We start from the raw sequence: 23,891 nt of genomic DNA, 5'->3' as shown, positions 1-23,891 counted from the left end.
TCTCACTCTCTCTCTCTCTCTCTCTCTCTCTCTCTTTCTCGCTATTCTCTGCTTGTATAATTTATGCATTTCACATGCGAATACCTTTCTCATCATGTGCAAATGTCTGCCAGACTAAATATTAACATTTCTATCTGTATCCCCCTCACTCACTCTCTCAGTTCGAGATCTTTGCGTGTGTGTGTGTGTGTGTGTGTTTGTGTGGCCTTTGCCTTGGTTAATTATTAGAAGCAAACATGCTCCTGACTTTGCCCTATCCTACTACTATCCTATACCATGTAAGACAGCTCTTTAATTTCCAAATTCATTTGCTTTAGCTGTGTAGGACGCATGGGGGACGCTGGAAGGGGTGGACTTTTCCGCACATCATCAACTATGCATTAAGGGACGCCATAAGGTCTGCTTTTGTGACTTACCCGGAATTGGAGCGTGGATCCACCTCGGGCCAGCTTAGGCGGCGTTTGCAAAATGCCAACGGTGGTCGTGGCGGTGGATCGGGCTGATGCAGCGGTGAGTTTCGTTGCCGAAACGAACCGGTACGCGGTGGGGCCAAACATTCCAAAGCACGTGATTGACGACGCGAACCATGGGGCGATGATGAGGGATATCCTGAAAAAATCAACAAAAAAAGCATCAGAGTGATTACCCAATATAAATATAGGAAATTAGCCTTTAAATATTTGAATTTCCAACGAAGGCGGCAGAATGCGAAATAGGTTTAGATGCTCTTATAGTTTTAGTTAAGTGTATTTATAACCAAGTCAAACCAGCTGTTATTCTTGATTAACTATTCCAAACCGAAGCACAATAACAATTCAAAAGCTATAGAGCAAGTGGAAAACCTGAATTCTCAAAGTAAAAGTAAAATTTTGATAAGTTTTTATTATGGTTTATGGTCTAAAATAATCCAAAAAGTAAGCCATAATAAATTTACACACTACAAACGCATTGACTCCAAAAAGTATGCTATAAAAATGCTACATATTTGGTTTAAGCAGAAAATTCTAGCGAACTGTGAAGGAAAATTGAGAGCCGATTCAAATTCTGAGAGAGAAATAAAGTAAAATCATCGCAAATATTGATTAACTCTTTGTGGATAGCATTTGCATATGTGTATATACTGCACTTTGTTAGCCGATTCCGGTTGATGAAACTTTAAAATAGTATAAGGCAAGCCCTAAAGTTTTATTTCCATAGCCATTTGCAATGGGTTAAAGCTTTAAAAACCAAATGTATTGGTTGAATATTGCAACGAGGTGGGCCAACAAAAAAACGGAGAAGTTGGGAGAGGCAGCAGCTACCAAATGCATGTTAATGGGCTAATGTGGCCAGCACACGCGATCAAGATACTGCCACAATATAAGTAGGTCCAAAATAAGAAACAAAAATGTAAGAAAATAAAAGGGACTTTGAAGGCGACGGAAGGAAGAATGACGTGAAAAGTGGAAAGCAAGGAAGGAAGGAAGGAAAGTTGAAAATTGAAAGCTGGCAGGAAGTCAGAAATGAAGGTGCAAGAGTAAGAGGAAGCCAGTCGTTCAAGTCAAAGTCAATGTGATGCGGTCAATGCGGCTGGCTGGCTGGGTTGGTTGGCTGTTTGGCTGTTTGGCTGGCAGGCAGCGATGCTCACTCAAGGTAAAACTAAAAGGCAAAATGCAAGCCACACACAACCTTGATATGCAGCGGGGGGTGTGCTACTTGTACTCTGCTTCTGGCACTGGCAGGGACAATAACTAGCAAGGAAATGAAGCCCCAGAGAGAGAGCCCCCAAAAAAGCCAACAAGAAGAGACTAAGGTGGAGTGGTAGAGGAAACATTTTTTGGTCACCATGTATGAACATTTTCCCTTAAAATTTGTAGTCAACTCAGTTGAAAGTTAACCAATACAAGAATAGATATCACCACAAATCACACACACACACACAGAGAGAGTGTGAAAGCAGGGTGTGGGTGGTATTGGGATTAAGTCAAATGCGCTTACACGTCGGCGGTTTTCGAATGTTCGCTTGCCACCCACCAAAAACCGCCAGTTTGTGGCTCGTGCAACAAGATAAGCCAATTTCAATTTCCATTCAAATGCTGTTGCTGTTGCCGTTGCTGCTGCTGCTGCTGCTGCTGCTGCAGAGACGTCACTGAATCAAAATCTAAGCAAATGTCAAGTCAATGCTTTTCATGTTGTTGTTCGTGTTGTGGCTGCCTGAATAGTTTCACACACACACACACGGACAGAAAGACAGGCGGAAATCTGTACACCAAGAAGACATTGGTTTTTGTGGCCAGGACACGCTCTGCACCACTCTGGGCTCTGGGCCACCGCCTGCTTGTCTACTTTCACTTCTGCCCTTGCCCCAAACCAGACCAAAGCAGCTCAGCCCAGCCCAGCCCAGCCCCGACCAGCCCAAGCCTTATCCTGACATTTAAATGTGTTTGCATTTGCCAACTACAAACGACTTGTGCCTTCATAGGGAAATGCGGCAATGGCAATGGCAATGCCAATGCCAATAGCAAGGATCTGGGATCTAGCCTAGAAGTAGACACATATGCATGTTGATTGCTTTGGTTCCCGCATAGTTTTCCTGCGGATTTGTCTGCACATTTTGTTTATGCATATCTACTTTGCCCCACTTTTTCCTCCTTATCTCGCATTTTTTTTTGTTACCCTCCCTTTGTCATTCTTTTGGCTTGGTTTGCTTTGCTTTGCTTGGGGGGTAAAAGTTTCTGGTAGCATTTGGCTTGTAATGTGATTTTCATGATTTTTCATTTTTTGTTTCTTGTTTTTTTTACACACACACACATACATACATACGTATGTATGTATGTTTCGGAAATTCGATGACAACGTTGACGCCCATCGAAAATTCAATAAACTTTTGGCGTTTTATTTGCACATTTTTGTGGCTAACAGTTTACATATCTATCCAGCTCTATATCCTTCTCCATATATATATATATGTATGTGCGAGAGACGTTTAATAAATGACAACTTTAAGTGTTTAAATTACTTTAAACTTTCTTTCTTGATCTTTGCAGTTACTTTAGATAACCTTTGAAATGCCCCTCGCAAAGATATATCCTACATATGTACTTTTGATTTCGGTTTTTAGTTCTTTTTTGGTTTTTGTTTTTGTTGACATTTATTTATGGCCTTGCCAGCTGAGCTCTGAATATCTAGAATAATACTTCAGACAATGGGGCGTATGTGGAATATTTGTTTTAGAGCACGAAAAAAACACCGAAAACCGACACCGAAAGAGAGAGAGAGCGAGGCAAAGAAAGATAAAGAATAAATTTAAATGAAAATACAAGAAGATATATTTCTTTTATTTAGTTCTAGTTTTTCTTTATTTTACTTCTTCTTGCTAAAAACTAAATCCTGAGTAATTAAAAAACTTGTGAATCATATAGAAAGAGATACAGAAAGTTCGAGTGAATCACAAAATTGAAACGTTTTATAATACTGAGTCACCTGCCAATCAACGCACAAAAAAAAAAAAAGACACATCTGCAATTTTCCCACTCGTCAGTCAGAGTCGTAAAAATGTTATGCAATCAATCAGTAAATTCAACATTTAACATCCTGGCATAAAAGTTTTGATAAGGTTCAATTGAAGTTAACTTTTACCCACATAATATAAGCGAAAATATCGTAAACTTTTCATGGCTGAAAAAAAGAGCAGAGCTGGTCTCCACACACAAGCTCGAAAGCAAATTAAGGCCAAGGTCTTGGCCCAAATAATTTTTGTTCTCTTTTTTTTTTGGAATAATCATGAATAATCATTACACCTGTCGCCTTGAGCTGATTGATTTAGTTATCAATCTAAAACTATGAACAGCATATACCTATATAAGTATATAAGTATATTGTAGTAACAAAGAAAACGGGGCAACTTACCGAGTAATGGATTAGTGGCATTCGGATTGCCGATTACAACGCCACCGGCTGGATAATTACTGCCTGACGATGTTGCCACCGACACGCCTGCTGTCGGTTGAGCTGGGGCACCGTAGCCGCCAATGCTACTTCCGCCGCTTAGCCCAAGGCCAAGACCGCTGCCAATGCTCGCCTGTTGTTGCAATGGGGCATGTGAATGTTGTTGTTGTTGCTGCTGTTGTTGTTGCTGTTGTTGTTGCTGCTGGTGCTGTTGTTGCTGCTGGTGCTGTTGTTGCTGTGACTGTTGCAAAAGTAGCGTTTGCTGCTGCTGTTGTTGTTGTTGTTGTTGCTGCAAAACGGAAACACTGCCAGGTGTTCCACCACCTAAGCTACCAACAGCAACACCAACACCAGCAGCTCCGGCTTGCTGTTCACTTGATTCCTGCCTGGAGAGGGAGAAACGACGATTGCCAAGACCCAGACTGGATATGCCACTTGTTACATATTGTTGCATGGAACTAAGGAAACTCATGGCGGCATCTGTTGCTGCTGCTGCTGCTTCTCCTGTCTCCTGTTACGTTTTCTGTAGGATTTCCTGTCTTCTTTTGCTTTCTCTCTCTCCCTCTTGTGTTCGTTTCGTTTTTCTTATCACTGGAGTAATTGGCTTAGATTGTTTGTGTTGCTGCTGCTGTTGCGGCTGCGGCTGTATTGTTGTTGTTTTTGTTGTTGGCCCCTTTGTGAAATTAATCACTTGGAAAGCCCTGGGATTTGCTTCCTCCTTATGTAATTATAAATTTTTGGCCTTAACTCCTCAGAGTTCTGCAAAGAAAACCAAAGAAACAGAGTCAAATAAAAAAAACAACAACAAGAAGAAATATCAAGAACAAGAGAAGACAAATGTAAGCAGTCGACTTTAATTTAAGGCTTAAATCGATACAAATACCCAAAAATAAATAAATATGCTCGTCGTGCGGATTATAAATAATTAAAATAGACAAAAGGCAAAATCTCATTTGTGCATAGGTAACTTCAAAATAACCCAGAACGGTATGGGCGCTTCAAAACCGTAACAGGAATGCTAATGATTAAGCATTAGTCAGAAATTCAATTTCGCTAACCGATAACCTAACCGATATAATAAATAATGATGAGCATTTTATCAAACAAAATAAGTTGTAAGTTATGTAGCTAAACGTATGTATATTGAACTGGTCCAAGAAAAGAATGGGTCATCAATTATGGCCGTTTCTCAAACAACCTCTGAGGAATCTTTCAAAGCATTTTAAATATTTTTTTATTATAGCACATTTTAGTTTCGTTTAACCTGCTAAAGGTATTAAAGGGAACCTTTAGTCGTTTCCCAAATTAGAAGATATATCTCATCCCCAGTGGATATTTCATTCAAAAACCAAACAATGAAGGCAGCAAGCAGACATTCAATTTGCTTTTGCTTTGCGATACTCTTTACCAAAAAAAAAAAACAATAGAAGGAAAAAGGATATGCTCGAATTTACCAGAGATTCGAGAAGAGTGAAAGAAGTCAATCGTTTAAGGGAAAGACGGTAACTGTAAGTCGTTGCCTTTCTTTTGATGAGCACAGAGGATTTTCCTCATCTGATTTTGCGTTGAGTTATTCAACTTATTTTGCACTTTGCCATCATCATTTGCTCATAGTCAAGCATTCATCCCTTTACTCCCTGTTGGCACTTTTCGGTATTTGTCTTTGATTGGAAGTTCTCGAAGGTCTGCGCTATTTGATTTGCCCAAAAGAAAAAAAAAACAACAACAAGCAAAACGAACAGGAGAACGAGAACGAGAACGAAAATGTGCGAAAAGAAAAGAAAAATGATTGGCTGTCTTTTTGTTTTATCAATCGATTGAATTGTAAAGGTGAAGCATTTCTTGTTCATTTCAAGGCGCTTGCTGGCAGCTAATTAATTTTACTTCAATTCAACTCCCTTTGATTGACACACACACACACACATAGAGAGTGACAGAGAGAGAGAGGGTGAGTGAGAGACAAAACACACAAACAAAATCGACAGAGTAAGGACTTGTCTCCTTGTTGTGTTGGTTTCTAATTAACGTTTAATCAGCTAAGCTCAGTGAAGCATTTTGCGGCTTTGGTTCGACTAAAGCGACTAATCGATCTGCATGAATAATTGCCACCTGATGGCCTGATGGCTGATTGCTGAACAGAGGCTACGCCGACAGCGACAGCGACTAAGGCTATTACTTTTTCTCGCTTTCTGCTTCATAAATTAACTGCCAGTTTATTTTTTGGGAGGGCTCCCCACAAAATACTAATAATCATAATAATTATGCTTCCATAGTTGGTTAATTAATTATTTGCCTTGGCGTATTTTGCAGCAAAATGGAAATAAAATTTGGATTTTTTTGCTTTGGAAACGTGACTAGCTTAGCATTGACTTGCTTTGCTTTTTCTGGTTCTATTGAAATGTGTTTTACACAATGCAATCGTAGTAGCTCTCACACTTATCAGTTGTCATGACGACAATATCTACACTAGCCCCACACAGAAAAACGCACGGACATGAGTTGAAAACCAAAGCAAAAAGCTCTTCAAAGCGGATTAAAATAACAAAATAAAAAGTGAAAAGGCTTCACTGTGTCCAATGGGAAGCCCCAACAGAAGGATATATATATTTCAAATATATTTACTCAACTAGTCTTATATTCTCAATGTTTGCTAAATTTTGTGCCTCAATCATTTTACTAGACTTTCGATTACCTTTAAGTGCGTCAAATATTTGAATGAAAATGAATTTTGGCTATTTATTTAACTATGTATCTATAATCGATGAAGAATTTGGCAAATTCCATTTTAGTTTAAAACAAAATCTAAATTGAAGTTGTGTATTAGGTCATAAATACCTAAAATATGTAAAGTCATACCTTGTATCATGGATAATTTATTCAGAATTATTCAGTTTCAGTTGCATATGCATTATCCTTCATTCTGACAAAGGGAATGTTCGTTGAATTAAGGGTATTAAAGATAGTTCACATGCATAACGACAGATATATGCATATATGTATATGTAACGAGAGAGAGAGAGAGAGCAATCCTTTTAGCAGAGATTGTTTTCGGCTGGTAGTTAGAATGAATTTTAACTTTGTGCTATTTTGTAAATTGAAACGCACTTGAACTCTTGGAGCATATCAGACATAGGAGAATAGGTATTAAAATCCAGTGAGATTCTCTCTGTGCAGTGACGTGTCTAAGAATGTGAAGTTGGGGGGAATTACCCCCTAAAGTATGCAATAAGCAGTCTAGGAATTCGCTTCAATGAAATTGGGATATATCATGTAGATAAAATATAATTCTCAAAGCACCACAGCAGTTTATGGACCAAATTTTAGTTAAAATGTATATAAAAATTTAAAAATAAATACTATTACAGACTTTAGGGGGCGAATTTACCCCACATTCCACAGCCATAGCTCCGCCTATGGTCCGTGTGTGTGTGTGTGAGTGTGCCTTTGGCTCTTGTTTTAAATGACAAAATGAGAAGCAACTGGAAAACAATGCAAAGGAATTAAATGCTGACCATTTAGAAGCCAATGTATTTGCGGTTGTGTGTGTTTATCTCGGTGTGTGTGTCTGTATAATCAGTGGCATAGGTATATATAAATGTACATATATATGTATGTACATATTGGTGCTTGGTCAGCAAGAATCCTATTTACTGGCAGTATAATTAGCGTTAGGGCACAGCAAAAAAACAAAAAAATAACAAAATTATTTGCAAAAACCATTTTGTTTGTGTTATCTATATCTATACGTTTTTCAATGCTAAAAATAAATCCAACCGCCCGCCGCCCACAACAACAGCAACAAAAGCAACAGGAAGAAACCAACGCAAAACGGAATAACACATAGAAAGTTGATTTATATATTGCACGTAAATTTGCCATTAAGAGGCAGACAAATGTGGAACAATTAAATGAAAATGGAAACAAACGAAATGAAGTCCGATTTAGGAAGAGCAACAGCTGCCACCCAGTCAAACAGACGCGCACATACACACAGACACACTTACACTTATAGAAAACTGTGGATATATGTGTGTGGCTTGTTGTCCTTTATACATATTTCCCGCCTCTGATCTAAATTCGCAGCCAACTTTGACTTTAATTAAGATTAATTAGTCAGTTCGGCCAAGCCCCAAGAGTGTTGGGAAGTTCACTTTATCCCCCACACCTTTTTCCCCACCTTCCTGCCCAACGTAACTTCTACCCTAACTCATCACGAAAAAAAAAAAGAAGGAAGATATGTGCCAGGGGTTAGTATATTTTTCCGTATGTATGTGTGCTAATGAATCCTTGCTCTGGCAGCAATCTATTTAGTTTTTATTAATGATTACTCATACGACATGTGTGGCAGCTAACCCTCAAATAACTATCAACAAAATAAGAAGCAAACGAAAAGAAGAAAAAAAACCAAAACGTAAAAATAATAATAATGGGAACTAACTAAATGAAATGCTCATTGCATTAATGTGGCCTCTTGCCTAGTCTCGAAACTATAATTAACTTTTCTCTACTACTTTTTGGAGTAGTGTGTGGGTCGTCACCGTCGCTTCCTTTACCCCTAACTAAAAGTTGGAAAACTTTTATTATTATTTCAAAAACTTTTCATTTCTAAAACATTTCTTGGCCATTAATGGCGAAACATTAAAAGTTGCATGTGCCATTTAAATGACAAAACAAATGTCCAAATGGTTAAATGCAAATGTTAAAAAATTCATAAAATAATTAAAGCACTTTCACCATGACACCGAATAAAATGGAAAATAAAATCATATTTAAATTGAGAGCAAAGAATTTTACTTTCTACATTTAATTTTAATTGATATGAACTCGAAAATTTCTTTTACTTTGAAAATTAGCTTAAACTAATAGGAGATAAACTAGACTTTTTGTTCAAAACCATCAAATATTAATGACCCTCATAAGTATGCTATACATTTATATATATATATAGTCACTTGGTAAATTAACTTTTACCATTAAGGATAATGGCTTTTCTTTGTACATTATTTTTAGTATTCAGCCTAATCCGTTGATTCCACCCACTAAGTAAAGCAAAGAGCGCCTCTTAATCGCCTTGTTCATCTTATTATTCAAAGTAAAAAAGATTGCTTAACCCATTAATAAACTTATATTTTCCTTTGATGGATTTCCATGGCCCACAAATGACCAGCAAGCAATACAGGTATTTATTTTTATTCCATTTAAGTAGATAAATTTAATTTGAAAAAATTTCATTTTCTTTTCAATAAAAAAATGTGTATGTATGTAACACTCAGTGTTCGCTTCTCATATCTCTTTTAAGTCAACCAAAGCCGCAACTGGTGAGGAAGAAATATTTGTTTGCCATGTTTGGCAAAGTTAAAAATAAGCATATACTTTCATGGTCTTGCTCCTGTTTTTGCTCCCGTTTCTGTTCCTGTTCCACCCCAAAACTCTAGCTCTTGCTCCAATTTTGTTGGTTTTTTTTTACTTTTTCGGGGGGTAGCAATTGTAAGGCAATTTCAAAGGCAAAATTATTATGTCGCTTTATGTCATTTTTTTCAGTCAAGATTTTTCAAGGCAAACTGCGTCGAGATGAATGTGTTCAGTATTTGTGAGAATTGCAAAGGGAATGGGTGAAACGGGCGGTGGACGTGGGGGGTGGCTACGTGAAAATGACAAAGCAGCTGCTGAACAACAAACGGCAACGCATGCTGTGGCATAAAATTTATTTTCACTTCTCTCTGTCCCCCATGGCCGTGATATGTGGCCTTAAATCGAAAGGAAAAAAAAGAAAGGAACCAACCAACAAAAAAAAATAAAACTCCACACAATGGTATGGCAAAAAGTGTGGTGTGGCTTGTGAATGGGGGGCGGGGGTTAGAGGTGGAAAGGCGAAAACTCGTTTACATAGCCAGAGCAGACATTTTCAGATTCGACATTTCACAAAAGGCAAATGGCCAAATGAGGAAAAACAAAAATAACAAAACCAAAGAATAAGAGAGGGACAAGGAGAGATCGAGAGAGAAACGCACAGAGAACTGAGTTTAACAAATGTGCGGCATTCAAATGTCTTATTTGGCTTTAGCTACTGCCGTGTGTTTGTCCTCCCCTCTCCCATTTTCGGTATGTGTTTGTGTGTGTGAGGGTGTGCAAATGGGCGTGACAAAACATAAATTACTTTACGCACGAGCTGCAAGCGAAACGCGTTAACAATTGTGGCCCAAATATATACATATAACAAATATAATTTAGTTGAAGCAGTAAAAAGTCAGCCAACAGTTGAAGGTTAGCCAAATGGCCGTAAAAATAAGCATTACCAACTTAAATATATATATATACCAATTGAAGCAGGTATTCATAACAAATAAAAAAACTGTCGGTTTCATTTATATATACATAGATAAGTAAGTAGTAAGCCAAAGCGGAAGTTTATCATCAGAAAACATAATAAGAATGCCAAAAAGTATTTGTGACGGAATCTTATTCAGAATCTTATCAGGCCAAAGGGCAATGCTAAATGTTTATTGGCGAAATTTCCAGCTTTAATTTGAAAGACTGTCTCAAATGTCAACACAAATTAATAATAATGCTTCAATTTAAACTAACAAAATGGCAAATTTACCTAATTGACAGATGTTTGGCCATCGTACCGCAACTCACAGCACCCATTCAGATATTTACACAAAGAACGAAAGTGTGGTAGGTCCTTTCTTGGGACTCTCTCTCTCGTCATCAACATCATCATCATCATAAATCAGAAAAGTGCAGCACATGCATCACTTTTCACACAGTTTTCCACAGTTTCGCACAGTTTGCGTTTCCATTGTTTGCCCTGGGCCAGGCCAGAACAGTGAGGGCGAAAGGAAGCAATCCTTTTTGGGTCTCCTCCACACTGTCAAATGCAATAAACCATACCAAACACAACAATGCCACTAGACTATGAGGACAAGGACCAAACGAAGGCAAAAGTAGAAGCTGGACAAACAAGAACCTACACAACAACAACAACAGCAATGATTCAAGTCAAGGAGGTAGAGAGTGGCAAGGTTTTGAGTAATGTGGCCAGAGCATGAAAAAGTTTCCCCTCTCCATCCTCTCAAATTGAAAGCAGGAACCAAAGAACTCGTAACCAGCCGTCGTCATCTTCATCTTTGATAAATGCGCTCAAGGGTTTTGGGCAAAAGCAAAAGCAGCTGCAGCTTAATGCACACACACACACATGGCGTATGAGCAATTTGTGCAAATGCAACACAAATTCAATTAACTGCCCTGACTACAACATCCAACACACATCATCTAAGGATCCTTTCGTACGTCAACTGTTATCACACACTGCTGCTTTTAATTACAAAAGAAAATGTCAAAAAATATGAAAGCAGAAAATTGCCAGTAGCAGCAGCCGATAGAAGAGAAATGCAACAAGAAATCTGCTTTCTATATTACCTAAAGTCCTTTGGTTTCTAATTAGCTGCCAATGAAGGCAAAATATAACACATACACTCATGCACGGCTTGCATGTATGTGTGTGTGCATACAAAGTGTGTAAAGTTTTTAGCTTTTTGGTTGAAAAGTTTAGTCATAGTCATACATATGTGTTAAAGTTAATTAAATGCTGGCCTAGTTTAATTAAATCTTACGAGCAATATGCTCTAATCAAATTTCAAACCACTTTCATCCTTTGACACACAAACACACACAAACACACACACTCGCACGCAGAGAGACACAAGAAGGAATGTTCAATTAAAACTATTAAATTACGCATACACCACGTTGTCACAAAAAGGAAATGGCAATAGCAAATGGCAATGTCGTCTAATTATCATTCGTAACCCCTTAAAGGCAACACCAAAATTTTGGTTTCGTATAACTCTCTCTCAGTCTCTGTGCGTGTATGTGTGTGTGTGCGTGTGTGTGTGTGAAATAATTCGAAGGCCTAATCATTGACAGATGGTGGCACCGACACAGAGAGAGAGATAGAGTTAGAGAGGATAAAGGCCATGGTAAATTTTTGCAGGAAATTGGAGGCGCGTCAAACACAGATACACACACACACACACACAAGCATACATAATTAATGTAGTGGCAGGGTGATTCGGTGTCTCTCTGTTGCCTAATTGTCAAGTAGCCTGAAACCGCAAAGTGAAACAGATAGATACAAAAGAGAAACACACACAGAGAGAGAGAGAGAGAGAGAGAGACTGAGTGGAGTAACACAAAACACACAGTAAACAGGGAAAATCAACATTTAATTGTTGTTGCCCTTGCCTTTTGATAATGCAACAATATCAAATTGGCTTCTGTTTTTGTGGGGTTGGCTTAACCTTGTTTGTGGTATTTAATTACAAATTGAATGGAAATTCTTGCACTCTTGTACATCATTAAAACGAGGGCATAAATCTAAAACTCAAACGAAAAAGCAAAAACTTACCATTTTGCATTCAACAGCTATAATATTTTCCAGCATAGGCATAGAATTTGACTTTGTATACCCTAATTAAGGCCTTTTCATTTCACAACCAACAATGTACCCCAATCAATCGCACACATTAGAATTGAAAGTCAATAGTCCATCCAGAATGAATGCACTTGGTGTTCTATAGATTGGCGCTCTATCAATGGGACACAAAATAGTTGTCTAGTTTAATTAAAACCAAGCGAATTGCTAAATTTTTGCATTTGTTCTATTTGATGACCCCATGAACGCTTGAGTTCTCGTTGTGCACTGAACTTCAATGTCACCTTTGCTGGTTTTGTCTGTTCGTCTGTGTGTCTTGTGTCTGCTGTCTGCTGTCTGATGCGTTTTTTGACGCCAATCAGGTTTCCTTTACTACCACCCACATGATTCAAACCCATCATCTTTTAACTTGTACCCTTTCTTCCTGTACGTACATACACTTATCAGGCAAACGCTTTGTTTGGCTTTGACATGTCAAATAACAAAAGCTGAGCTGAGCTCGCAGGAAAAGCTGGTGAACATATAAGAAGACGAACCAAGATGATGTTCTCCAGGCGATGCACTGGCTCAAGTTAGCAGCTCGCACACACACACTCTTACACCCATACAAACATTGTTGCAAATTACAAGAAAATCCAAAACGGCTCAATGCACAAAATGCTCCAATAAAAATGTGAGATGGGACGTGGGGAGAGGGAAGAGTTCGTTATGGCTTTGCCAGACGGTTCAACATTTCCAACTGGTTGGCTGGCTTTAAGTTCATTTTTACTGGGTTAACACACACACACACACACACACACACACTTCTACAAAGGGCCAACATAAAAATTGCTTTTGCAGTCTTTCGTTCTGTTCTTCATTCGTGCTACTTGCTGTTGTCTCTGTGGTTGTTTTTATTCTGGTTGTTGTTGCGCCATTGGCCTTTATGCCAGTCCGAGTTTATTGTTTGCTCTGGCCTTTACCCTGGCCGCTGTTCCCTGTCAACGTTTCTCCATTTGCCATCATGCCTGCAATTAAAGGCGCCACAGCTTATTTACGTCCCCGACAATGCGGCGTATGCGCAATGCACTCACACACATCCTGTCCCTCTTCACTGGCATCTTCAGTTATTTTTTTTCTTTTTTTTTTTTGACCACCAACAATTCATGCATACATTTTTATTTTTTTTTTTTTTTTACTTTCATCTTTCAGTTTTCAGTTTTTTTTCTCTCTGTTTTTGTGGGGGCTTTGCAATTAAAATGTATTTTTATTGTACGCTTTTCCTCCACATACATATACACACGCACACACAAACACACATGTTACCACACACAACACAACACAACACAACACGCACACACATCTCCACACACTTTTCAACTCTTTTTGTTTGCTTAAAATGCGCGGTAATTAAAAAGCATTGAGGGGAAAAACGGGCTGACATGGCGTATACGTACTTATGTATACGGAATGCGCGCAAAATTTGCTCAAATATATGTAAGCTACCACCCAACATTGAGTTTTTTGTTTTTCACAATTTTACATAAATATAGTTAGTTAGACTAAAGTGAAACAGGACCAAAAACGGGAGAATTTTAACCAAACGTGGGCAACGACCAGGCGAGAACATGCAAGGATAGCCTCAATAGTTTGCCACCAAAAATGCTTTACCTCCTATGCTTGAAACTGGATTGGACTGAATTCTACTGATCAATTATCACGTATACGAAGAGTGTGCCAGTCATATGCCAAATAGTCATAATAATAACCAGACAAAAATTCTAAAATCTTTTGCCATTTTTTATCAAATTTATTGATTTGAAAATAATGAAGGACTCATGTTACTTCTTTTCTCTCTTTTAATAAGAGAACTTTATGCACAACCCGCGCATAAAATGAATGAGAAAACATCTAGCTACATATAGCATAAAATATAATCCATGTAATTTGCGAAAAGGAATAAAAGATTCATTCTTATAAAATATTAACTGCTTACCGGAAGCTACATATATACCAACATATATGTGGAATACCATTATTTAGAAATAGCTAATTCCATTTACAATAGTAAAGTAATCATTTGATTACATTGGATATAATGATGACTGCAATTATTTAAATAGGCTTAAGTGCAATAGAAAACCAGACCAATTTATTATAATTGCACGGCAAGAAATTGAAGATCGAGATAGAGCAAACTAAAGGAAATGACAGAAATGTAAATAATGGAAAAGTGAAAAATGAACAGACTCGGTGATAAAAAAATCAAAGAAATGGATAACAAATATATATAGAAAAGTGTGAGTTAAGGATTATTTCTTGGCATCGTTTTGTTTTCTTTTTGGCCAACAGCAAAATTAATCAATTAATTGAGGGCAAAGCAATAGAGAAGAAAATTTAATTCATAATGGTTTAAATGTATCAAAGACTTCACCTAAAAGTTGCCAACACAAACTCTACAAACATTTTATAAATAAAGAGCATTAAAAAATAAAACAGAATGCAAAAAACAAAAAACAAAAAAAATACTAAAATTACCAAAAACCAAAAGAAGCAAAAAAATTATATGGAAAAAAGCGACCAGCCTCAAGGGGATTTGAAGCTGATGATAAATAACCCATGGACGAGAAGGAAAAGCCTGTCAGTCTTTCATTTTTTATATCTTTAAAGTAAATACCTATATAAAGCATATATAGAGGAACCTACATACCTACATACCTACATATATATGTACATATATTTATATGTATATTTATATGACAAGCAGCCCACGTTTTATGCTGGTTGTTGTTGCTGTTGATGTTGATGCTGTTGCCGCAAAGCTGTCAACAGAACGTTAAGCAGGATTAGCGCCTTTTTTGCATTGCGCTTTTTGTTTAGAACGAGAGAAACAGAGAAAGACATAGAGAGATGAAAAGAGAAAGATGCCAATGCCGATGCCGTTGCCGATGCCGATGCCAATGTCTGCCATCAACAAGGTGACATAAGAGCAGCAGCAACAATGACAACCAGCAACAATTTTCACATATTTTGCATATGCCTTTAATGCCGCAGCTTAAGAGCATAAAAATAGCAAAAGTCGCTACGGGGGCAAAGGACAAAGGGACTAAAAGATACAAAAGTATCTCCTTATGTCGACAGCTTTATATGTATAAATATATGTATGTACATTCTCAGCTTCTTTCGGTTGTTGCTATTGTTGTTTGTCTGTCTCGAGGCAGCCTCCAAAATGTTGTTGTTGAAACAAGTTGAAGACAGCCAACCAAAAAGCAAAAGTAAAAACCAAGACTAAGTGGAAGCGAGTCAACGCCGACTGAAAGCAAGCAATTGGCATTGTCAGTTGAACAAAGTTTTTAATTAAAATAACCGAGCAATAAAACAGCGCAAAAATAATGTGACAGGAGAGAAGGGCAAAAACAAAATACACACACACCCAAAGACAACAGTGCGGGGGAGAAATTTTGGAAATTTGTTAACGACAATTTCCTTCGTTTTAAACAAAAAATTGTAATAAGAAAGTAAACTTCGGCTGTAACGAAGTTTATATACCCTTGACCATTCAACAAATGATCCTCCTTTGCTTTACGGGGTTGCATTTTGAAAATTATCCTAAAAACAATTGAATGATTTGAAGATCGTGTCACAGTTAAAAAACGGTGATGAAAACTTGAATTGTGAAATGGAATTTTGTTGGATATTTTGTCCAGTGTCCTAAGCATTCAGTAGGGGCTAGTTGACTGCTCTGAAAGGATGGGATTAGGTGGGGTGTTTCTTTGGCCCCAAACGCAATTAAAATTTCATGGCATACCCTAAAAGCTTCTATTCAGAAATTTACGCCACTTGAATATTTATTGCAGCAGTCGTCGAATAGGAAAGGTCAATGCAATTTGGCCTTGAACTTGAACCCTTTTTGCTGCCCTTTGTCCAGTTATTGTTTGGGGGTCAAAAATATATTTGGCTTGTATTCTTTCAAAGGTTTTCATGCTCCACTGACCACGCTGCTGTTCAGAAAGAGGGTGCATGGGAAGGAGACGGTTACTCAGATTGGGAAAAATCGGAGAAATTTTTGAAAACGAACTCATTAAAAAATCATAAATCACACCGCCAATGCAATGTTGAAAGCTGCATAATGAAAATTAAAAAAATATATATAAAATGAAAAGAAAAACTTTCAATAAAAAAGCAAGGCAAAATGAAAGAGGAAAAATTTCACAGTTACTGGATAATGATGGTGCGTGCGTTGGCGTTGGAGTTGCTGCCAAGATTGATTGATGACATGACGTCAATTTGCCTCACCAAGGGAAGGGAAGAGAAAACAAAACGAAACCCAAAGGAAAGAAAAGAAGTATGCAAAAGACCAAATTGTGCATGATGTGACCGAAAAGAAAGAAAAATGGGCGTACATACACACACACACACACACACACGCAGACACAGACACACAGAGGTAGAGGGTCTGGTCACGCCTTCATCTCCCCGCCCAATTCTCCCCCGTATCTCTCACTCTTTTGGCGATAACGATGACGATGTGCTCCAGCTCTGTCTGCCATGGCGCCTATGAAAAGACAATGAAAAAGGCATTAAAATTGTGGTCAGTCCCATTTCGGGGATTCCAGAATGGTTTTATACATACATACATATGTATGTATGTATGTCTGTCTGTCTGTCCGTATGATGAACCACTCGAGGGCGTTGTTGTGGTGCATGTTTGGCTTGTTTGTGGGCGTGGCAACAAAAAAAAAACCCCCCATACAAGAAACAGACCAACTTTTGGTGCTATTTTTATGGCTTTTGGGTGTAAACTTTGCTCTGCCGCAGCGACAAAGACAGAGACAGACAGAGCGAGAGAGAGTGAGAGAGGGAGATAGATTTTTCAATAGCAAGGAACTTTGCATTATCTTTTTAATTTTTTATTTGTGGCCAAGTGATAAACACACGGCAATAAACAATGATAATAGAGCAAAGATACTTTACGCTTCAATGGAATAAATCTTCAAGTTTATAAACGAATAAAAACACAAACAATATGCAAATGCCAAGAACAATTTTTCTTAAATGAATTCTATTTCAGTTTTATTTTCTTTGTGACAATTTATATTTGGTTGGTTTTCATCATTTTTCATTTTAAATGCTGTCTACCGACTTAAACTAATGTTCGTATTTTAATCCATCTCCCCTGGCCTACCCAGACCAACTACAACAAATAACTAAATTGCTTAACAAATTAATCAATGAATTATGTTGGCAGAGAATTAGTAGCTATATTAATTAGTTCATTGTTGCAAACGTTTAAACCAAATATTCCTTAAACCTGCCACTAACTTTTCAAAAATAAATCTTTTAAAACTCAGAGTCTATATTATTAAATTATTAAATAGATTTAGTCATCACTTGAAGAAAGAAAAATACTTTCCATTTAAGTCATTTAGATTTTATTTTTAAAGTGAAAACTCAGATGTTTATTATCTCAATTTAAAATAAAGAAAACGTAAAATGCCAATGAAAATTATTGCAGAAATAATTTGTTGACACTCGAGCACATGGCTTGGGCCATTTTATGTAGAGACCGCAAAATCAAGAAAAATCTATGAAAATTTCATGAAAATCAACGAATAAAACGAAGAGGAGTAAAAAATGATGCAGCAAAGGCAAAAGGAAAAATCACATAAAATTGTTGTTTAAATACTTACCGCAAAAGGCAAACAATTTGATGGCAATGCGGCAACATTTTTGCAGGCAAAACCGTCTCAAAATCCTTAGACTTGTCTTTGCTCCTACTACATCATGCTGGGCACGTTCTTCTTTGCTCTGCTCTGCTCTGCTCTGCTCGTTCTGCAAAGAAAAGATAAAACCGAATCGGCTTCAGCAATTACTTCAACTGATGAGTTTCTAATTTAGAGCTTAATTTCTGTGTGAGCGAAACGAAGAAAGGAAAGAAAGAAACAAACAACTGAAACAACTGATACCCTCTAAGAAAACTGGAAATTAAGTGGACAAGAATGAATGATCCCCGGGCATTAGCTAGATTATGTGTCAGGCTCAGGACACTAAACGATTAGGCTAGATAATTTAATGGAAAATTTCCTGTTAAATTCACTTGAACTTCCTGCTGCTTGCTCTGGATGCAGGGTATTTAGCGGACTAGTTGCCTACGGGAGTTTTTCCACATTTCTTTTTTTTAGCTTTCGGTAGGAAAAGTCATAAAATGTCAGCAACGTACAGGTAGAACAGTAACAAGAACAACAACAACAATTTGCAACACTTTATGAGGCCCAAAGAAAAGCGAAACCTTTCACCTTCTGCACACATTACGTATACGTCCCATAGTCCTGCCTCCATAAATTTAATGCTAGAAATTGCTCAAGTTATTCCCTTTGCTTTTGGGTCCTTGTAACATTTCCTCTTTTAGTTGCTTTTGGAGTATCCGTTTCCGTTTGTTGATTTTACGCACTCAAGTTGGTTGCCTCTCGTCTGTGTCCTGCGGCCTGAATCCACGTGTCCTCGAGGTAAGCAACGCACACACACACACACACACAAAGAAAAAAACGAAACGAAAAGTAAATTAGAGTGTCGCCTGTCGCAGGCTCAACTACAGTGTTTTCTCTTTTCCTTCTTTTTTTTTTTTTCTTTAGACCATTAATTGCCTTTGGTTTTCTTTTCGGTTTCAGTTTCTGCCTTTAAGGAAGGGGCCAAGCGACCGCTTCTCTGTTTTCTGCTCTTTCTCCATCTCTCCATATCTCTAACGTTCACTCTCTCTCTGTCTCTGTCTCTGTTCCCTTCTGGATCTCATGCTTGATTGCTCGGGCGTAAAGCATTAGAAGAGAACGAAGAGAAAGGGCAACATTGGGTTAGAGTGTGGGGCTTAGATTGAAATTTGCTGATTTGATGATTGGCTATTTGACTAAAGAAAATGGCACATTTCAAATGCTTTTCTGGTTTTATTCATTTTGCTTCTTTTTTTTCGCTCTCTTGTGTTTTTTTTATAGAAATCGAATTGCCATTCCATTTAATTCAAATAGTGAGACAATTTGAAACTCATTTATATTCCAACAACAGAAACAAAAACAAAAGAAAAGTCAAAGGAATGAACAAAATGTAGCATATTTGCCCTGAGACTGAAGACAAGACAAGGTGAAGTGAGTTGAAAATTTAAATGAATTTTTTATGAAATATAATAATATTCGGAGACCAATATGATAATTAGGGAACTTGAGCGAAAAAGGCAGGACAAGTATGGGATACAATGACCCAAATCTTTCATAGAAATCATGTTCAGTGATTCATGAAGAATTGACTACTATAAATTCTTTTTTCCTTCTAACTGTCGACGTTTTTTTCTAGTTAATTGAAACTAAAAAGAAAAACTTATACCACAGAACACAAACATACATTCTATTCGTGATATTTTTCTGCTATTATTATGTCTATAGACAACTGGAAAACATTCATAGGACACAATGCCCATGTCCAGGCAATCAAATGGCATAGGATGGAAATATGCAACTTCATTAACATTCCATCATTGGAATTTTGTTGTTTTCTTTGTCTCTTGCACACACAATTAAGAATGATGATCTTTTTATCTAAGAGTTGCTTTGATACAAAGAATTTTTGTGAATTAACCAACTCAAAGTCAAATCAAAACCACAAAGAGACAAAGATAATTGAACGGTAACGGGAGATGGAGAGAGAGAGGCCAGTCAGTGACAACAAACGCATGTCAACATTGTTGATGTTTCCTATGTCGAGGGACCAATTGCTGGGCCGGCCCCCAAACACAACCAATATGCCACATCACTAACAGAAAGGCAAATGCTGTCACTGCCAGATGCAGCAGAGTAAAGAGTGGAGAATGAAATGTGGAATGAAAGTGAAGTGGAGTGAAGGTAAGGGAAGGGAAGGGCAGGGAAGAGTAAAGTGGAGTCGAGTGGAGTAAAGTGAAGTGAAGTGGCGGGGTGAAGACAATGCAAATGGAAATGTGCAACGACGCAACGCAGCGCAGGCCGAACGAGGCAAAAAACTGACAGAACTGTCAAAGTGTCTTCATTGTGTCCACTTCGTTTGGTCAATTCTTTTACCATGTCCAGTCCTCCATTTCCACCTCATCTCCTCAATATCCTTCTCATATCCACTTCGTTATTTTTTCCCTTTTAAATGCCATTTCCAGTTTTAGATTTTCACTAAAAGCTTTTTCTTCTTAATGGTTGGGCATCAATATTTTCTGTTCGAATCGACAGAAAAAACACAAACAGACAAAAAACGAGGGAAATGAGAAAAAGTGAGAGATGTAAGGGGAATGGGAAAGTGAGAGGGGAAAGGGTGACAGAAAATATAACATGGCCACAAACAAATTCACTTTGTGCATTTTGATTCGTCAAAATTGAATATAGAAAACCATCAGCAACAACAACAACAACAAGAAAACCACATAATTTCATTTGACTATAGATGATAGAAGAGAGTGAAACTGAATGAGAGAAAGAGAGAAACATATCGACGTAAAATGAAAGTAAGGAAAGGTAGCTAAAATGAAATGCTAACCCTTTTTCAGAGCCACACATTATTCGGTATTTTTCGGCATTTCTATATACCCTAAAATCTGGTGTTTCAAAATGGGTATATTTGTTTTAAGTCATCAAACTTTAACCATGTGAAGATCAAGAGGTTAATAGAAATTAATTGCTTAATTAGAAAATGTAATTTTTAGCCACAGCAACTTGTTGATCATCAAAAATGGAACATCATTCTCTCTCTCTCCTACTGGATATTCTCATGTCGATGAAATAGGGAAAATGATTTTTTCATTTCATTTTTTTTTTTTTTGGCATCTAACAACTGAAAAGGCAGGCAACGTTTTTCTCTATGTGGTGGTCTGACTGTTGCCTTTTTGCTTCGCTGTCTGCCAGCATTTACACAATATAAAGTACACACACACTAACACACATTCACTAACAGTGTATGTGTGTGTGTATGTGTGTGTGTGGATTTTTTGGTATTTCGGGCACGTAAAACATCAACGCATAAATACAAAATACAGAAGCATGTGGAAGGAACACCGTACGAATAGCTGAAAGACGAAAACACCAGAGAGAAAGAGAGACTGTGAGAAAGAGGTTTAAGCCAAAAGACAGAGGAACGGGAAAAGTTAAAGCTGTCGTTCGACAGATACTCTCGTAGTTACGCGTATTGCTGAGAAATGGTAAATGCCATCTGCCGATCACTAGACAATGCAGCAACACAGTTAAGTTCAAATGTGTTAAACACGTAGAGACAGATTGAGCTGCCTGCCATGCCAAAAAGCACACAGCGAGAAAGAGAGAATCAAGAAACCAATTTGAAACAGCAAACTAGTTGCACTCTGTATGTGTCTGTCTGTTTGAATCTTGTATTTAAACATTTCATTAATTGGCTATTCATAAAAAGGAAAACCTCCTTTTTCGCACACAAATGTTTCTCTAATGAATGCTACACATCACTCTGTCTCTCTCTCTCTCTCTCTCTCTCTCTCTCTCTCTCTCTCTCTCTCTCTCTCTCTCTCTCTCTCTCTCTCTCTCTCTCTCTCTCTCTCTCTCTCTCTCTCTCTACATATGGATGAGTTTATGTCTTCGTAATCCAGCTAGAGTTATTAAGTTTGACATTTAAAATTTGATTTAAAATGAAAGTAAATTGTAAGTTTTCTCTAGAATAGAAAGGTTTTTGTACACAAAGTTTCTTATTTAAGCTGTACGTGTGTGTGTGTGTGTTTTATGTAAATGAATTTTCAAGTAAATTAAATCAATGCTGACAGCTGATACTAAGAATTTTATTAAGCTCAATTAAATGTAATTTAAGCAAGTGAGAATTGAAATTAGACCATCGAATTAGCAATTTCCTTTGCATTTCACAAATAATAAATCAAACAATGCATAAAGAAAGAGTCATGACTTGAGGATTGAAAATTATCGTCAACAAGAGGAAAAAGATTCAAATAGCTCAGTAACAACTAATATTTACCACTTTATAAAGTTCAGAAAGTTTCAAACAATATTTTAAATGGCCTTCACAATTCTTTTGGGGGCAACTGTATGAACCGAGACTAAGAGTAGTTTTTGATGTCTTATGTTTCAAATGCTTTGTGGTAACATTTCCATATGGTTAACATAGACCATTCATTCATTCATTCATTTCATTTATGACAACATTCTGTGGCCTGGCTACCTTTTTTTATATTTAAAATTTTTTGACTATGAGCCCACAGCCTCTGTCAATATTTAGTGATGGTTTTTGGCAACCCTTTCGCTCTCCCTTTCCCTCGCCCTCTCTCTATTTCTGGCTTTCTCCCTAGCAGTCGCGGAGGGGTGAAAATGAAAATTCAATTTGTTATAATTTGAAAAAATTTCATTTTTCGTTATGTAAATGTCGAACGATAAGCTAACAACGACTGAGGAAATACACACACACATGGACAGACAGTCAGACAGAGAGAGAGAGAGAGGGAGCAAGACAGAGACACATATGAGCATATGGATAGGAGTAAATGCTATTGGCACCACCCTGGTGAAGAAAAGCAATTTGTGGCAGCTTAAATGTCAATACGAATGGGGAAAGAGTGGCTAAACTTACGATTTAGCGCAAAACTTCAGGCTATAAATAGAGAAAGAGAAGAGAGTAGGAGGGTGGTGTGGTGTGGAGTGAAGTGGAGTGGAGCGGAGAGGGCTTGAAACACGTCTTGGTTATTTTTAGCTCCAGGCAAAAGGCGTGTCCCATAAAACTAAAGTTCTGTTTCTCAGATGGACAGCGTAAAAACAAATTGCAAACGATAAACAGAAGCCCAAAGGCAGCCTACACATGTCTACCATCCATATATACTTCAATATAGACACCTATACATGTATATATATATATACGTATATACTTATATACGAACGAACCATCATCGATTAAAAGAGACATGGACAAAACTCAGTCCTGAGGCTTCAGTCCAGGTGGCAACAAACCTTTTGTTCTCTCTCAGATGCCCATTGATTGTTTTGTACCTTTTGAAAACATTTTGTGGGTGTGCGTATGTACGTATGCGTGCGTGGGTGTGTGTGTGTGTGTGTGTGTGCGGGTTGTGCGTTTGTTGTTATCCTTAAACATGAGCAATTCAATTGCAAAACTCCCGTTGTTGTCGCATTGTTTTCATTCTGTCAAATAAACATCCAACAGCCATCCTATCAAAAGTTACACTATCCTACCCTGAGATACCTTAATATTGGCTTAATTCCATCATTAAAATTACCTTTTATGATATTTAAATCCCGTTTTTAAGGCATCTACACTTTGAGTTAACTTGGCATTTAGATGAAACATTGTAACAGGATAACTCTGCCATATCTTCAGGCTTATTTGCCTTTAATTAGTCCATTACCACCCCCCCCCCCCCCCCCCCACGTTGGACTCGTTCAACTTTATTCACCCTCAGGAGAGCGCAGTGATGAGAGACCTTCAAAAGATTAAATTTAGCCTGTCTAGTAGAATTCTTTCATTTATTTAGGATGAATGGATATGGTTTTCAACAATCTCTTTT

The 23,891-nt window shown here is 37.6% G+C and overlaps 1 protein-coding gene across 2 annotated transcripts in view; it reads right to left on the bottom strand.

The window, feature by feature from the left end:
- The window catches only part of LOC6639051 (BAI1-associated protein 3), a 63,207-nt gene that overhangs the window by 23,024 nt on the left and 16,292 nt on the right, over nucleotides 1-23,891 (bottom strand). For both annotated transcript variants that reach the window (XM_047012003.1, XM_047012002.1), the window contains exons 2-4: nucleotides 18,034-18,175; nucleotides 3,889-4,686; nucleotides 417-609 (exon numbers count right to left, since the gene is read on the bottom strand). In XM_047012003.1, coding sequence (XP_046867959.1) covers nucleotides 417-609; nucleotides 3,889-4,399 — 704 coding nt within the window. In that variant the 5' untranslated portion in view covers nucleotides 4,400-4,686; nucleotides 18,034-18,175. The remainder of the gene's footprint in view (nucleotides 1-416; nucleotides 610-3,888; nucleotides 4,687-18,033; nucleotides 18,176-23,891) is intronic.

This window comes from Drosophila willistoni (genome assembly GCF_018902025.1).
Source record: "Drosophila willistoni isolate 14030-0811.24 chromosome XR unlocalized genomic scaffold, UCI_dwil_1.1 Seg144, whole genome shotgun sequence".
In the NCBI taxonomy this organism is placed as follows: domain Eukaryota; kingdom Metazoa; phylum Arthropoda; class Insecta; order Diptera; family Drosophilidae; genus Drosophila; species Drosophila willistoni.
Note: the sequence above shows the minus strand (reverse complement) of the source record. Positions and strands in the feature narration are given on the sequence as shown.